The sequence below is a fragment of the Hyaena hyaena genome, unplaced genomic scaffold (assembly GCF_003009895.1).
Source record: "Hyaena hyaena isolate Hyena2069 unplaced genomic scaffold, ASM300989v1 scaffold_112, whole genome shotgun sequence".
Taxonomy (NCBI): Eukaryota; Metazoa; Chordata; class Mammalia; order Carnivora; family Hyaenidae; genus Hyaena; species Hyaena hyaena.
The window spans coordinates 2,518,912-2,534,848 of NW_024080744.1; the positions used below are offsets into that span (position 1 = coordinate 2,518,912).

Here is a 15,937-nt window from a genome sequence, read left to right on the forward strand (position 1 = left end):
AAAAGGCAGATAAAATCTAAATTAGGTAAGTACAAGTTGATGCACAAATCTCCATATGGGTCCGAACATCTTGCAGATTGGAAGGCTTTAAATTTGACAATTCCCAGTTAGGGATGATAAAAATTGAACTTTGCTCTCCTTAAACCCCAAGCCATTATGAGAAGAGAAGGTTCACTCAAAGTTGAAGTCAGATGGCTAGTAAAAATCAGAAGGAAATGAATAATCATTAGAAATGTTTTTAATCCAGTTAAGAAACTAGAATAGATGGAAAGACAGAAGAGTATATAAAAGATACTCATCATGACTTCTGCATGAGCAGTAAGCTAACATACCTGTTCCATTGTCCCTATTCTAAGAAGACGGGTTCCATATTGGTGCTGAAAGGAGACAGTAGATTTTGCCTTACAGTCCTTACACTGTGACCTGCATTCATTAGTATTGTCCAGAATTACTGAGCCAGTGTAGCCATACGTCTGAGTACAAGTTAGACCTTTCTATAGGCTTTCAGAATTATAGAAAAGTTGATAAAAAGCATAAAGAACACTATCTTAACTAGTGTCACCAATAAGACATTCTTTTACCTAAGTATCATACCATTCATACTCCCAAGAATATTCAGCATTGATACACTGTTATCCAATATTAAATGGATATTTAAATTTTCCCAACTGTCTCAGTAATATTTTATTACCTTTCATGACATGGACAGTTTTGAAGAGTCCAGGCTACTGCTTTGTAAAATGTCTCCATAACCTGAATTTGTCTGATTGTTTCTTTGTGATTAGATTCAAGCCAAAACACTATGCAGGTGATGGTGTGGACTTCCATTGCATCATATCAGGAGGCACTGATGTCCATCTGTCCTGGTATTGGTGATACAAAGTTTTTCATTTTTTAATGTTTTTTATTTTTTTATTTTATTTATGAGAGAGAGAGAGAGAGAGAGAGAGTGCTAGTAGGGCAGGGGCAGAGAAAAAGGGAGACACAGAATCAGAAGCAGGCTCCAGGCTCTGAGCTGTCTGCACAGAGCCTGACATGGGGCTTGAACTCATGGACTGTGAGATCATGACCTGAACCCAAGTCAGACACTTAACTGACTGAGCCACTCAGGTGCCGTTGGTGATACAAAGCTTGATCACTTGGTTAAGGTGGTGACTGCCATATTCTCCACTGTAAAAGTATCCTTTTCCAGTGTGCTGCAATCACAAGCACAAGGGGGATAGCGGAGTGTTAATTTTCTAATTTTTTCATTCCTTCTGTATATGTTAGATGGAATCCTTAGTATCAAACCCAGGTCTTTCTGATGTCCAAGTTCATGCTCTTTCTGCTACAGGAGCTCCCTCTCCAACATGTCAACAAATGAAGCTAAAAATCTGAAGCTGCTGGGACAGTAAAGCATTTTTTTAAATGTTTTATTTATTTTTGAGAGAGAGACAGTGTGAGGAGGGGAGGGTCAGAGAAAGAGGGGGACACAGAATCTGAAACAGGCTCCAGGCTCTGAGCTGGCTGTCAGCAGAGAGCCCATCGTGGGGCTTGAACCCACGAACTGTGAGATCATGACTTGAGCTGAAGTCGGATGCTTAACCAACAGAGCCACCCAGTGCCCCAGTAAAGCATTTTAATTTCATCTCATTTGCAAGTCTGTTTTCTTTCATCTTGGCAAACATAGACCCCCTTCTGTAACTTTGGGACCCACTTAAAAAAAAAAAAACCCAATATGCATGCAGTGCTATTTCTAGGGTTCATATGTAAAGAGGTAGAGAATGTCCAAATCAACTTCTCTCCCTCAGCATCACTGACATTATCCCACCCCTTTGAAGGGATCTAGGTAACATTTTTTTCTTCTTCTTCTTTTTTTTTTTTTTTTTTTTTTGTGGCAAAGGTGGACTGAAGAGGAGTTTGGCACAACTTTTGCCATTCTTTTCTGAGCAAAGTCGGCTGGACCCCCCTGGGTGAGGGGGAAAGTAGGGTCTGTAGAGTAGCCAGCAAAGACCTTGACTCCACAGAAGATTGCACACCCGCCTTCCAGTGATGCCAAGTAGGAGTCAGGGGACCCTGGAGGAGAACAGGAGGGGGCAGGCAGCCTGTGAGCCTTGCTGGCTGCGGACGCTGGGAACACAGAAGATATGGCCGATCTGAGAGGAAGCCCTGGTCAGAAACAGAATTACACTCTCTTCTTTCTAATTAGCTGCTTTAAGGAAGTTGGTGTGGGTAGATTCCTGAGGAAATGTGTGGCTGGGAAAACACACAGTGAGAAATCCCTGGTTCTACCTCTGTCCCTTCGTCACATTAAAGAGCAGCAATTTTTCTAGTCACGAATAAATTCAAGTTTATAAGTCACACTGGCAATGTCAGAGTTAGCCTGTTGGTGTTATAAACCCTAAAAAAAAAAACCCCAAACTAAAACAAAAAATATTCTCTTTGTTTGCCATCTTTGTACTGTTTAACATGAGTATTTCAACAGTCTTTATTTTCCAAACACGCAAACAGGGGAGAGTGATCTGACCCACAGTATATTGACATACCATGTAGCATAACCTTGAGATAAAAAGTAAAGGAAAAAAGTCAAAACAGCCCAAACCAAATACTAACACAAACAAGTCTTTCTTCAGCCCAGACCCCTTTCCTCTGGAGCAAGGGCAACACTAGCATTAGCACACAGTTGGTAGAGTGGACACACTTACCTCTATGCTGGGGGGCAGACCCTCAGGGCCCAAGTGCACAGCAAGAAGGTCTGAAGTATTCATTCATTAATTCAACAAATGTACATGAAGTATCTACTCTGGGCTAGACACAATTCTAGGTGTTGCGAACACTTTATACATCTAGGGCTCTTAGAACACTGAGAGGAACTTACCTAGAGGCATGAGGAAAAAAAGACGGAGAATATACTCCTGTGGTGTTGAGAGAATATGGGAAATAACAGCTACAGCAGAAAGCCTGAGCAGGTTTCCCGGATCCCGTATTTCCAAGAAAGCAACGGCTTCAAAATGTGGGTGACACTGTGGAACAGCTATTAAAGGCCAAAAGACAAAGAAAAAAGCAGAGAATCAAAGAAGCTTCCCTCCTCACCATACATGGAAGGGTCCTTTGGGAGCTTTTACCAAATTGGTCAGGAAGAGTGAAACCTAATGTCTGTACGATGATGCAGAAAAGCAACAGTAGAGACTCCCATGCTGAAGGAACCCCAAGGATGGACCGCCCACCGTAGTAACAGGTAAATAACTAACCTTCTTTGCTATGCAGAGCTCAATGATCAGCATTTTACATGTATTGGCTCATTTACTTATTTCAATCAGCACCCGGCGAGATAAACACTAATTTTAATCCCATGTGAAGAAACAGACCCAGAAAGTGAAGGAACTTGCCCTTGCCCAAGGTCACATACGTGGCAGATGATGGATCCTAGCTCTGTCTCATGCCAAAATCCATGTTCTAAACCACTGCATTTCCACTCATAAAATTATTTTTCATCATCTCATTTAAATGAAAAGGTATTAATATAGAACAGGAAAATTATTCAGATATCTTCAGAAAGTGGTCTGTGTTTTCAGGTTATTATCTTAGGAGAAACAAACACGTCCTATTAGTCAAAAGCAAATACTTACCACTTCCTCAAATATGGGAGAAATTAAGAGATAAACTTTTATAATCACTTCAGTGTGCATAAGCCCAACATCTAATTATTGAACTGAATTGGATTCAAGAATGGTGGGAGGTCGGTATTTTATTCAATTAATAAGTTACTCCTCAAAGCGCATTTTACAGCCGCATACACTTCCACCTCCATCCTCTACTTGATAATTGAATTAATCATAAAATAACTACAATGAAGCTGGTTTCAAGAAAATGAGACAGAACTCCATGATGAAGTATATGCCTCTTTGGGAATGAAACCATGTCAAAAACCTTTATCAAAACCTCAAAAATAATGGTAATAGAACTGAACTTTGAACAATGGGGAGAGGTCTTGTGTTTGCTTGAAATCACTTAAATTAAATGTAATGAAAAGTGATCAGAGTGCTTATTTTTACTTTGTTTTGTGGGAAATTGTGCTGGGAATGTGGATCCATTGTGCACAAAGGATGTTGGCTTTATGCTGGAACCACCAGGCAGGTTGAGTTGAGAAACAATTAGCTCAGTCAGCAAGCCTTTGAATCTGATTAAGCCAGGAAGCGGGCAGTCCCCACGACAGGGCAGAATGAAGGGAATGGAGGCCGTAATCCAAAACAAGGAATGATTTCTCCCTCTCCCTCTCTCTCTTTTTCTTTCTCTCGGCAAACTAGCATTAGAATGTATTGCATCAAATTTATGTCAAGGATTATTTCATTACAATTTATTATCTTTGGTGAAACAAATAGCAGCTTGTTTCCAAGTCGATCAACAGTCCACATGTGTCATGGCTACTGTCTCCAAGAAACTTCTGTTTACTGAGGCCTGACATACCCTCATGTTTTGGTAACAAAACATCTTTGAGATCGAGGACCCAAGTCACAGAGGAAGATGCAGAACCTATACCAGGCTGCTGGCCGAATTCTCATTTCCCTGGGGACCCTCAGTGTATTCTCTGGAGTTCTTGCTTTCTTCCTTGTCTTTTCTTACAAGCTTTGGTTCACAGGATGGAATGTCTGGATTGCTTGTCCCATCTGGAATGGAGCTTTGGTAGGAAAATATTTTATTATGTATATTGAGAGAGTACAGAAAGAGGGGAGGGAAAGAAGAAAAAAATAACATGTCTTTTGTGGGGGTGCCTGGGTGGCTCAGTCAATTAAGTGTCCTACTTTGGCTCAGGTCATGATCTCATGGTTCACGAGTTCAAGTCCTGCATGGGGCTCTGTGCTAACAGCTCGGAGCTTGGAGCCTGCTTCAGCTTAGAGCCTACTTCAGATTCTGTGTCGCCCTCTCTCTCTGCCCTTCCCCCACTCATGCTATCTCTCTCTCTCTCTCTCTCTCAAAAATAAATGTTAAAATTAATTAATTTTTTAAAAAAGAATCATATGTCCTTTTTAAGTTTTGCAACAATACAAAGATGTCAAAATTCTACAGGAAATTAGAATTTACTGTAGAACATGTATTTCTACTAGTTGCCTCTTAAATGTAGGATCTTTCTTAATATCATTTTATCATATATACTATCATGTGCACTAAGATGAAATGCTGTTCAAGAAATTCTTAAAAAGTTATTTTAATCTTCTCACCCTGATTTTCTGAGAAATTGGCATCTATCTTTTGAAATTTGAATTTTATTTTTTTAAGTTTTTTTTTTTTTAAGTAATCTCTATCCCCCTCACCCCCAACATGGGGCTTGAACTCACAACCCTGAGATCAAGAGTCACATGCTCTCATGACTGAGCCAACCAGGTGCTGCTAAAATTTAAATTTTAGAAAAAACATATAAACCATAAAAGGTTATGTAAAACAATGGAGAAGAGAATAAAATAATTTTTAGACGGATGCTTTCACTAGAAACACTCCGGTGTGTTGACATGATCCAAGGATTTGCAAGCCCCAAATCTTAGTTCTCCCACATTTTTCTTTGTATGTGACTGTTTGAACCGCAAATAATTCAGGAAGTTGGGTGATGTACTTCACTAACCTCATAGTTCATTAGGAAGTGTGCATGTGCCAGTATAAGTAGGCACCAAATAGGTGCACCATGACTATTTTTTGAGTAACTGCACAAAGGAAGGATTAGGCTGGTGCCTGAGCCCTCTGGGTCAAAGAAATGAATACGTCTAGCCTTGTGAATTAGGTGTCTTTCATGGTGGTATGATTTAAGAGCAGTTAGAGTCTTGTAACAAATCCTTCTCTCATTGTTTCCCGTGATGCATGATGTTCACCTTTAGAGACTAGAGAATTAGACTTTAAAGCATTTTGATCTTAAGGAGTTTTCTATTAAAATGTCGTCAGTTTTGGGAGAGGCAACACTTCAAGTCTTAAAAAAAATCAAACTTTAACTGAGACATCACCTAAAAGCAAGACCCTATAAAAGATCATTTTAATCTATTTATTAAGTAAATATGTATTGACAACCTACTACATGCTTGAGTTGCCAATGGGGGAAAAAAAACAACCAAGGTCTCAATTTTTAAAAACTCTATCTAGTGGAATTTAAGGATGGTGAGTAGATGAGAGAAAGCTGAATGGTGAGAGTGTGGGACTGAACAAAAAAACAATTTGATGATGTCTTCCTTTTTCTTTTCTTTTTTTCAATTTTTTAAAAATGTTTATTTATTTATCTTGAGAAAGAGAGAGCAAATGGGGGAGGGGCAGAGAGAGAGGGTGAGAGAGAGTCCCAAGCAGGCTCCTCACCGTCAGCACAGAGCCTGTTTGCAGGGCTCAATCCCACAAACTGTGAGATCATGCTGTGAGCCAAAATCAAGAGCCCAACGCTTCACCAACTGAGCCACCCAGGCACCCCTTCTTTTCTTTTTTAATACATTCTTTTACATCTACCTCCCCAGTCTTGCCAGCCTGTTCTTTTCCCCATCTCCTACCTGAAACCATATGTTCATTCCAAGAAATAGTTATTAAACATTTGCCAGAATGCAAAAATGACAGTGACATTTATTCAAGCAGCTTCCACACTTTTTGTTGATGACCCAGAGTAAGAAAAACATTTTAGATCCAGGACCTAGAATGTGCATAAATGCGTGTATATAATTCTCTCTAGATAAATCGATAGATTTTGATACATACATAGAACATAGAACAAACAGTTTCAAAAAACAACATTTTACCTTCTGTGTAAAATGAGTTGGTATTTTCTACTTTATTATTTTTTTTAAATTCTGACTTCAGAACTTACCTCAAGTTGAATAAAACTGTAATTATCACCCAATTCTGTATTCCTTTCTTATAATTCTTTGCCTATCCCTGCAGCCTATCGTAGAACATTCAACAGACACTGATATTTGATTAGGATCATAAACTATTGAATATAGGCTTATTCTACACCATTATCTGTTTTATCAGTTACACCCAGAGAAATGACGAAGTCTGTCCCCAGCACACAGCTAGTTGGTGGCCATTTGATTTTGAGACAGACAGCATAGGGAATTGGAATCCGAAAGGTAGGATCTGGGGAGATGGAAGCTATGTTCAATGTTGATATTCTGACATTCTTGGTACACGGTCAAGATCAGGACCCTCACTGAGCCAGTTCTTCACTGCTTTTTCCTATAACATGAGGAATTTTGCAGGTAAACAGAGTCCATGTGAAACTGTCTAACCCTGAGATGCTCAGTGAGCATGACCAAATTTGAACAGAGATTGTGTAATAAAGAGCTTTGCCAATTTTGAAGCTGTATACACATGCTAGTTAATACCATGCCTTTTGTCTATGCTCTGAGCGAGGGAAATGTCTCTCTCCAGGTACGGGGAGGGTACCCTTCACATGGGGAATTCATTCCCTGATTTCAGGGAGACAGAAGAGAGTCAGTGTTCTTGGGACAACTGATACTTAAGTAATTTTAATTCAAAGTAATCATAATTCAAAGTGGCATATTTGGGGACCACCTGCCCCGAATCCTCAGTGCCCAATGTCTATCCAAATGCTTCGTTCCTAATCTCTTGCTGCCTGCTCACTTCCCCATTCCATTCCCTGACGAGTGGCTGACTTCTCCATCCATACTCTGTTAGCTTTGAGACCTCATCTCCTACCACTCTTCCCTTAGCTCATTCCATTCCCTTAGCCATCACACTAGCTCCTTGTTGTTTCAAATATTACAAGGGGTGTTTTTGCCTCAGGGCCTTTGCACTATCTCTTCTCTGCCTGGAGCCTCCTCCCACACATGGCTTATTCCCTAACTTCCTCTAAATCTTTGAAGAAATGTCACTTCCTCATTGATGCCTTCCTTCATTACCCTCATTACCCTATTTAAAATTGTAAATCTCGGGGTGCCTGGGTGGCTCAGTCAGTTAAGCATCTGACTCTTGATTTTGGCTCAGGTCATGATCTTACGGTTCCAGAGATCGAGCCCCGTGTCGGGCCCTGTGCTGACAATGCAGAACCTGCTTGGGATTCTTTCTCTCCCTCTCTCTGCCCCTCGCCTGCTTGCTCATTCTCTCTCTCTCTCTCTCTCTCAAAATAAATAAATAAAACTTTAAAAGTAAAGAAAATAAAATTGTAAATCCCCCCCACAGCTGGCATCCCCAATCTCTTATTCCCTGCTCTGTTCTTTTCCCCATGGCCCTTATCACCATCTACTATACTACATAATGGACTTATTTATTGTTTGTTTATACCCCCACCAACAAAATGTATATTTGTACAACAGTGGGGACTTTTTTTTTCTATTTTGTTTACTGCTGTACCTCCAGAACTTGAAAGAGAGTGAGTCACATACTAGGTGTTTGATAAATATGATTGCATAAGTGAATGAGTCTCATGTTCAGGTCGTACAAACTTCCTCATACTGTTGAACTCTCATTAGGTTACAAAGACTAAAAGTGAAGCTGGTACTCACACTAAAGCAGGACAAAATCATCATGAGATGAGAGAGAAGAAGAGCATCATGAGAAGAAAAGCAATAAGAGAGCTCACTCTTTCGATAATGTCTATGTTTGGAACAATGTGATATTTTTTTTTCTCTTCCTAGTGTGTTTCCTAGTGAGGCACACAGCTCTGTCTGTTCAGGGTCCACTTCAAAAGGTCTCTGACTCATGCCACAACCTTCTCTCCCGGTCACTTCTCAATTTGCCTGCAGAGTGAATCTTCCTTTGTTGGAAACACAATGTGTACACTTCAATCCTATTGACATTTCCTTTTGCAAATGGCTCCCTATCTCTTCAAAGACTTGGAAAAGATAAGTTTTTATAAGAGGTACAGTACTTTATATTTGTTTGGTGTCTTCATTTGAGATTTTTCTCAATTCTTCAAAAGATTGGTCCTCAGAACTCTCCCAGCTCTACTCTGATAGGCACGTGATAAGCAGTTTTCCTATGCTTTCTGGCTAGGTTATTTAAAGGCATCAGCTGTCAGAAAGTATGCAGCCTTAAGGACAGGGCTCTACTTGAATCCTGGAAAATGGGGCTTGGCACTCCAGTGACTTAGTTAATGGCGAGCAGCAATGCTGTACCCAGGAGCCTGCCTGGAGATAGGAACTTGGGAGAAAGGTGGGCAAGACTTACCTGTGCAGACCCCATTTTCCTGCTCTGTCAGAGAAGGGACTTGATTGTACCATCACTCAGATCTCTTACAGCTTCAACAGTCCTCCAATTTGCAAACACCTGATGGCCAATTTCCGTTTAGATATCCTAAACTTCTGTAAGCTGGGCTTGTTTCCCCAAAATCATCTCACCACCAAAGGCAGTGATTTCTTCTCCTGACTTTCCTGGCTTTGAACCCGATTTCAAACGTAGTGTGACTTTTGATTCAACCCTTCCCTCCAAACTAGTGCTTCTCAAACTGTAAGGCACATATGAATCACCTGGGGATCTTGTTAAAATGTACGCTCTGATTCAGTAAATCTGGGGTGAGGCCAGGGTGCCTGGGTGGCTCAAAAGTCGGTTGAGCATCTGACTTTTAATTTCAGCTCAGGTCACGATCTCACAGTTAGTGAGGTTGAGCCCCATGTTGGGCCCTGGGCTGACAGCTCAGAGCCTGGAACCTGCTTTGGATTCTGTGTCTCTCTCTCTCTGCCCCATCTCCTGCTCAGGTTCTGTCTCTCTCAAAAATAAATAAGCATTAAAAAATTTTTTAAAAGTAGAATAGAAACTACTAGAGTGTATCACATATAGTGACAGTGTTATTATTTTGGTGACATGTAATATATTTATAACTTGGCCATGATGCAAAATCTATTTCTTACTGTGGACAGAGGTTTAAAAAAAGTTTTTGGGCACCAGGCTGGCTCAGTCAGTGGAGCATGCAACTCTTGATCTCGGAGTTGTGGATTTGAAACCCATATTGGGTGTAGAGTCCACTTAAAAAGGTGAACTCTTTAAAAAATAATAAATAGGCGACTCTGGGTGGCTCAGTTGGTTAAGCGTTTGACTTTGGCTCAAATCATGATCCTATAGTCCTTGGGTTCAAGCCCTACGTCAAACTCTGTGCTGACAGCTCAGAGCCTGGAGCCTGCTTTAGATTCTGTGACTCCTTCTCTCTCTACCACTCTCCCGCTCTAGCTCTGTCTGTCTGTCTGTCTCTCTCCCTTAAAAGTAAACAGAATTAAAAGTAGGCTGCAGGCTCCGAGCTGTCAGCACAGAGCCTGACATGGGGCTCGAACCAATGGACCATGAGATGATGACCTGAGTTGAAGCTGGATACCTAACTGACTGAGCCACCCAGGCATCCCTAAATTTCTCACACAGAAAACACTCACTCTTCCTGCTTCATTTTGTGGACATTCTTATAAGCACATTAGTTTCACATCTGGACTGTAAATCCCAATGTCAGTTGGAACCGTCATGTGTATGGTTATTACTTGGTGAGCTTGTTATCGACCCTTGTTATATTTCCATGTTTTAAAAAGTAGGAGAAGATCAGGGCACCTGAGTGGCTCCTTGGTTAGTCTTCAAACTCTTGGTTTCAGCTCAGGCCATGGTCTTCCGGTGGAGAGATCAAGCCCCATGTCAGGCTCCACGCCAAGTGTGCAACTTGCTTAGTATTCTCTCTCTCTCGCCTTCTGCCCCTCTCTCCCCCTCATGCACTCTATCTCTTTAAACTAATAAATAAATAAATAAACAAATAAATAATTTTTTTAAAGTAGGAGATCTCCTTCATTATAAGGATTAAATGAGTTATCACATGTAAAATGTTTGGTGTGGTGCCTGGCATACAGTAAGCGCTCAGTAAATGTTAACTGCTATTATGCCATTTGCAGAGTGCCTGTCACATCCCTTGCTGGTCATAGAATCACAATAGATGCTTATAAGTGAATAAAGTAGCCCAAATTAAAAATGAATCCTCTAGGGGTGCCTGGGTGGCTCAGTCGGTTAAGCTTCTGACTCTTGATTTCAGCTCAGGTCATGGTCTTGTGGTTCTGAGTTGAGCCCGCATGTCAGGCTCTGTGCTGACAGCGCAGAGCCTGCGTGGGATTCTCTGTCTCCCTTCCTGTCTCTCAAAATAAATTAAAAAAGCAATCCCTGTTAATGTTTTTATTACTGTTGTGATGGCTCCCCGCTTCCTTCATTTCCTCTACTTCTGGGAACCTTTCGCTTTTTCGTCCTTATGTCCTTTACGGGGGCAATTGAAAGATCCGAGGAGGGCTCACAATTCCGATGCCACCAGAGTGTTCACAGCTAGTGTTCACAGCTACCGTTGCAAACCCAAGTGACGTCTCGGGAACCGTCTGTGGAACAGGAAGCCAGCCTGTCGGGAAGAGCAGAGGGAGCGGAGTGCAGGACTGGGCCTTCTCTCCAGGCTCCCACCCCCCGGGTACCTCCCCTGGGTCCCTCCTGAAACCCGACTGCCCTGCTGTGCCCAGCTCTTGCATCTCACACATTGCCTCTCACATTGCCTTTTCCGGCTTGGCTTCTCTTCCCTACCCTCAAAACTCTCCCTTTTCCCTTCTTTCTCCTTTCCATGTCTAAATACAAGAGTTCAAAAAAGAAAAGCGAGCGAGAAAACAGGAGGCTGCGACTGGGAGTTCACGCGTCCCCTGTGGCGCGGGCGCGCGGGAGAGGGGGCGCACCAGGCAAGATGGGTGTGCGGTCCCCGGAGCCACCCCGGCCGCAGGATGGGTTTCCCAACTCGCTGAATGGCATTCATACACCAGCCTGCTCCGTGAAAGATCTTTTCAAAGTTTTGTGTAAACAACGCAAAATTCAAGCTGGCTGCTACAACCGAAATAACAGTCCATGGCAATTCTCCTGCATTTTTCAACTTTTGAAAGGAAAGAGACGGCTCGTGCCAAAGTAGTTAAGGCAACCCGGAATCTAAGCGTCTAGTAATGTCAGCTATCTCCTTGGAGTTGCACCGGGAGAGGAGTGTCCCCCTTGCTTTTCTCTTGCTTGCGCCAGCGTTTCTCTCTCACCGAGGAGTGACGTGCCGACTGGGCGCCTTGCCTCTGACAGTGTAGACTGGCCCCGGCTCAGCATCAGTGTTCGGTCGCTCCTAATAATTCTGTTTTGTTGTGCTATTTATGCTGGCTCAACCTCCACAGGGTCCCTTGGAAACTTTCCTCCTGAGAATCAAGCCAACCCCTTTCGACCACAGATGGTTCTGTTTTTATCCACGGGAGTTTTATGGTGTGGCAATGCCACGTCTGGAATTTCAGCCTAGGCTGCACGAGAAGTGTTGTGTGAGCGCACGTGTGCACGCTTCTCCCCCACCGCTCTCGAATTCTCCAAGCCGGACGTTCAAAATAAAATATGCCGGAAAATGAAAACCTGGATCTCAAAAAAAAAAAGCAAGCTGGACACAGAAGCTACAAAAGCAGCATATACCACAAAACCATATTGGTAGAAGCTCTGATTCCCACCTCCCCCCCCCCCCAATTTGTTGACACTATATATACAGACATGTTTATTTCTCTGTCAAAAACCTAATTCCTAACTGCTTTTAGGCATGCTCTCATTCTATATCTGGTTTCAGGCACATCTCTTCCTGGGTTTCTCTCTCAACCTCAAAACATTCCCTGACCAGGAACAAATGATTTATGGGTCGGGAATAAGCGGTTTCCAGGCTCAGTGACCACAAAGTTCTCCTTCATCAGACCCAGAGCTGAATCAAAGATGAGCCCAGAATTTTTTTTTTCCATTATATATTGCCCTGACACCATTCCCTCCTTTCTTTCACTATTTTCATTCTGCAGTTTAGGTCTTCTTCCCCTCAAGGGAGAGTATTAAAAAACAAAACAAAACAAAACTTTTGAAAAGATGAACACCAGTGCACCCAGAACGATTAATGTCCCGCCATGCATTCACTCTAATTATAATCCTTGTTACTTGAGAAACAGAGATCACATACTTGCATCCCACCATCAGGCTGATGCTGCAGAATCAAAAAAAAAAGCAAAGAGTGAAAGATAATGCTGCTGCTGGGCAGGTTTTCAGGGTTCTGTGACACATTTCCTTTCTGGTTCCTCCCATTTGTAATTTTAGCAATTTGGTAGAAAGATGAATGATAGACAATGAATCAAAATAAAACATATGACAGGGGTTATAAAGCCACGCTTTTACTACAGTGACACCTTACAGTAGCGGAGGTTATAATTGTGATGGCAAAGGCAACACAGAAGATCAAAAAATGAGCTTGTATGAATCATGTCTTTATGACACTGATGGCTTCTTATCTTCATTGTCACCCCAGATGAGGAGGAGATCGGAGTCATAAATCCATTTAGCCATTTGCTGTTCTTTCTAGTTCATAATAAAGTTGTCAAGCCGTGAGACAGATTGAACTCTTTCCAGAGGTACATTCTCTCATGGAAGTTATTTCTCCATTTTCCTTTCACAGGCCGTCACGACTGGTATACTTCTGCTGGTGGCTCACAAAGAGTGGACCAAGATATACCTGGTAAATATAGAGAAATCAAGTACGATGGTTGAATAGGCTTGAAGGTCAAATCTCTACCGGTTCAGGATGGAACACAGAGAATGCAATTTCCAATTATAATTGAGTTCCTTCTGATTGATGCCTCACTATGATGGATTTCAGTAATAAATGAGGCTTTAAATGAATAATTTTTATTTTTATTTTAGAGAAGAATAGCACAAGTGGGAGAAAAGAGACAGTGAGAGCAAGAGCAAGAGAGAGAGAGAATCTCAAGCAGCTCCACACTCAGCTTGGATGGTACCCAATACAGGGTTTGATCCCATAACCCTGGGATTGTGACCTGAGCTGAAATCAAGAGTCAGACGCTTAACCAACTGAGCTACCCATGCACCCCTTAAATGAATAATTTATATCTGATTTCTTCTCCCAACACTTTCTGCAAGTTCCTGCAATTATTGTAAATATTTAAGTATTCCAATTTGAATAGGACAGAACTGACGTTAATGCTCCCAAATTTCAATTTGAGTAAATGGATCTATAAGCTTCTCTGTTTTTAATAGTGTATATTTAAGTCTCAATTCCTCAGCTTGGGATGTCCTTCCAACGTCTCTGTTACTTTTCTCCCTAAAAAAAAAAAAGGATGAAAAGTCTATCATAGTTTGCATTTCAATAATAGGGAGCAAAGCAATCCCATGATATAGAATGACTACTTTGATCTGATCGTAGATCTTCCCATGGCTCAAATTTTAATATAAGTGTGACTCACCTGAGAATCTGGTTAAAATGTAAACTCTGATTCAGTAGATCTGGGTCAGGTATGAGAGTCTAAATTTCTAACAAACGTCCGGGGATGTCAGTGCTACTGGACCATGGACCATGCCCTGATCAGCGAGATCCTAGGATAAAGCAGGGATTCTGGTGTTCATCTTTTTCCCATTGCAAACTGGCTATCAACACATGATAGAAGATAAACAAACATGTTTGTTGAATGGAATTCAATTAGTTTTTGGCCCAGTTGGCTGATATGTTATTCTCCCATAGTGTAGATTCAAGAAGAGAGTAAAAATTGTAACCTATTTCTCCTTCACTTCCCAATAGGAAAGACTAAGTGAGATTCATATCCAACTGCACTTTCTTTTTTCATGTTGCTAAGAAGCTTTTGAAGAATTAGTTACCAAAGTAACAATTTGTTTTTGTTTTATTTTCAGTGGGAAGCTAGTTTCATCTTTGTGAATCTGACCATTATGGGATGTCCACTTCATTTTGCAATAGTCTTGGAATCGGCTCTCCTGGGTCTGTACTGCTTCTACTCATTTTCAGGGATTGCAGGGACCAATTACCTTGGCTACACAGTTGTCTTCACTTTTCCATATGCAAAATTTGCATCAGCTTGTGTGGACCCACAGCACTATGAAGAATACCACCTGATGCTTCAAGCCTTTGACCTGTGCCTGAGCTTCGCCATGCTCTGTGTGTCCCTGACAGTGCCCATCAAGCTTTTTGCCGGACTTATCTGGAATAGACACATTACATGCAGGTTTCCAGAAAGGGGGAACGAGTTTTTTCCATCCTGAAATACTAAAATGATATTAGTACCTAATCTGTCTCTCTTATTTATCACCTTACCTTTTATAATCAAAAATTTTCCACTCTTTCAACTTCTACTCCAGCAGAGACTGATATGCACCAACATCAAATTTACCTTTCTGATTTTTTCTAAGATGACTAATAAGGATATTAATAATATGAAGGTAATAGAAATATGAACTGAATGTTTACTGTGTATCAGTGTACTTTCCACTTTATACCTAGTAGACTGAAGCTAAAGAATTATGTAATTTGGGAGAACTGAGTGGCTCAGTTGGTTACGCTTCCAACTTCAGCGCAGGTCATGATCTCACTGCTCGTGGGTATGAGCCCCACATCAGGCTCTGTGCTGACAGCTCAGAGCCTAGAGCCTGCTTCAGATTCTGTGTCTCCCTCTCTCTCTGTCCCTCCCCTGCTCTGTCTCTCTATCTCAGAAATAAATAACTATTAAACATTTTTTTAAAACAAAAAGACTTATGTAAATTGCACAACGTCAGACAGCCATGAGCAGAAGGGCTAGGTTCAGAACCTAGAGCTATTTCTCTTAACAGTCCAGATTTATCCTGGACCCCCTCATCACCCACACTGCATCCCCCTTCCTCCGCTAGACCATCAAGACGCATAGTTCTGGCCTCCAGGAGGGTTAGGGCAGGATCAACTGGGAGAACAGCACAAGTGATTTCTGATTCCAAATTCCTGTGTCTGATATGGGTCACTCCATTGTGGGTTGAACAGCCTCCTCCTGGAAAGAGATATTTCCCACTGCAAACTCTTATACTGGCTTTATGATTCAAGTTAGTTTTTTATTAAGGTCAGGTGAATTTGAGTTATGTTAGCCAATTTCTTTCCCGGTTTGATCATATCAACACAAATCAGCAAAGCTGCAAGACGAGAACTTGGCACTCTCAG

General features: G+C 41.5%; 1 protein-coding gene and 1 long non-coding RNA gene across 2 annotated transcripts in view; both read left to right on the forward strand.

Annotated features, from left to right (window-relative positions):
* LOC120234621 overlaps window positions 1-2,097 on the forward strand; it is a 28,031-nt gene extending 25,934 nt beyond the window's left edge. Inside the window, exon 3 of the long non-coding RNA XR_005529143.1 lies at window positions 1,883-2,097. This is a non-coding gene — a long non-coding RNA (uncharacterized LOC120234621). The remainder of the gene's footprint in view (window positions 1-1,882) is intronic.
* A 2,406-nt stretch (window positions 2,098-4,503) lies between these two features.
* TMEM212 (transmembrane protein 212) lies at window positions 4,504-15,015 on the forward strand. The gene is made up of 3 exons (XM_039236520.1): window positions 4,504-4,662; window positions 13,403-13,462; window positions 14,650-15,015. The coding sequence occupies exons 1-3, from the start codon at window positions 4,504-4,506 to the stop codon at window positions 15,013-15,015; spliced, it is 585 nt and encodes a 194-aa protein (XP_039092451.1).
* The last annotated feature ends 922 nt before the right edge of the window (window positions 15,016-15,937 follow it).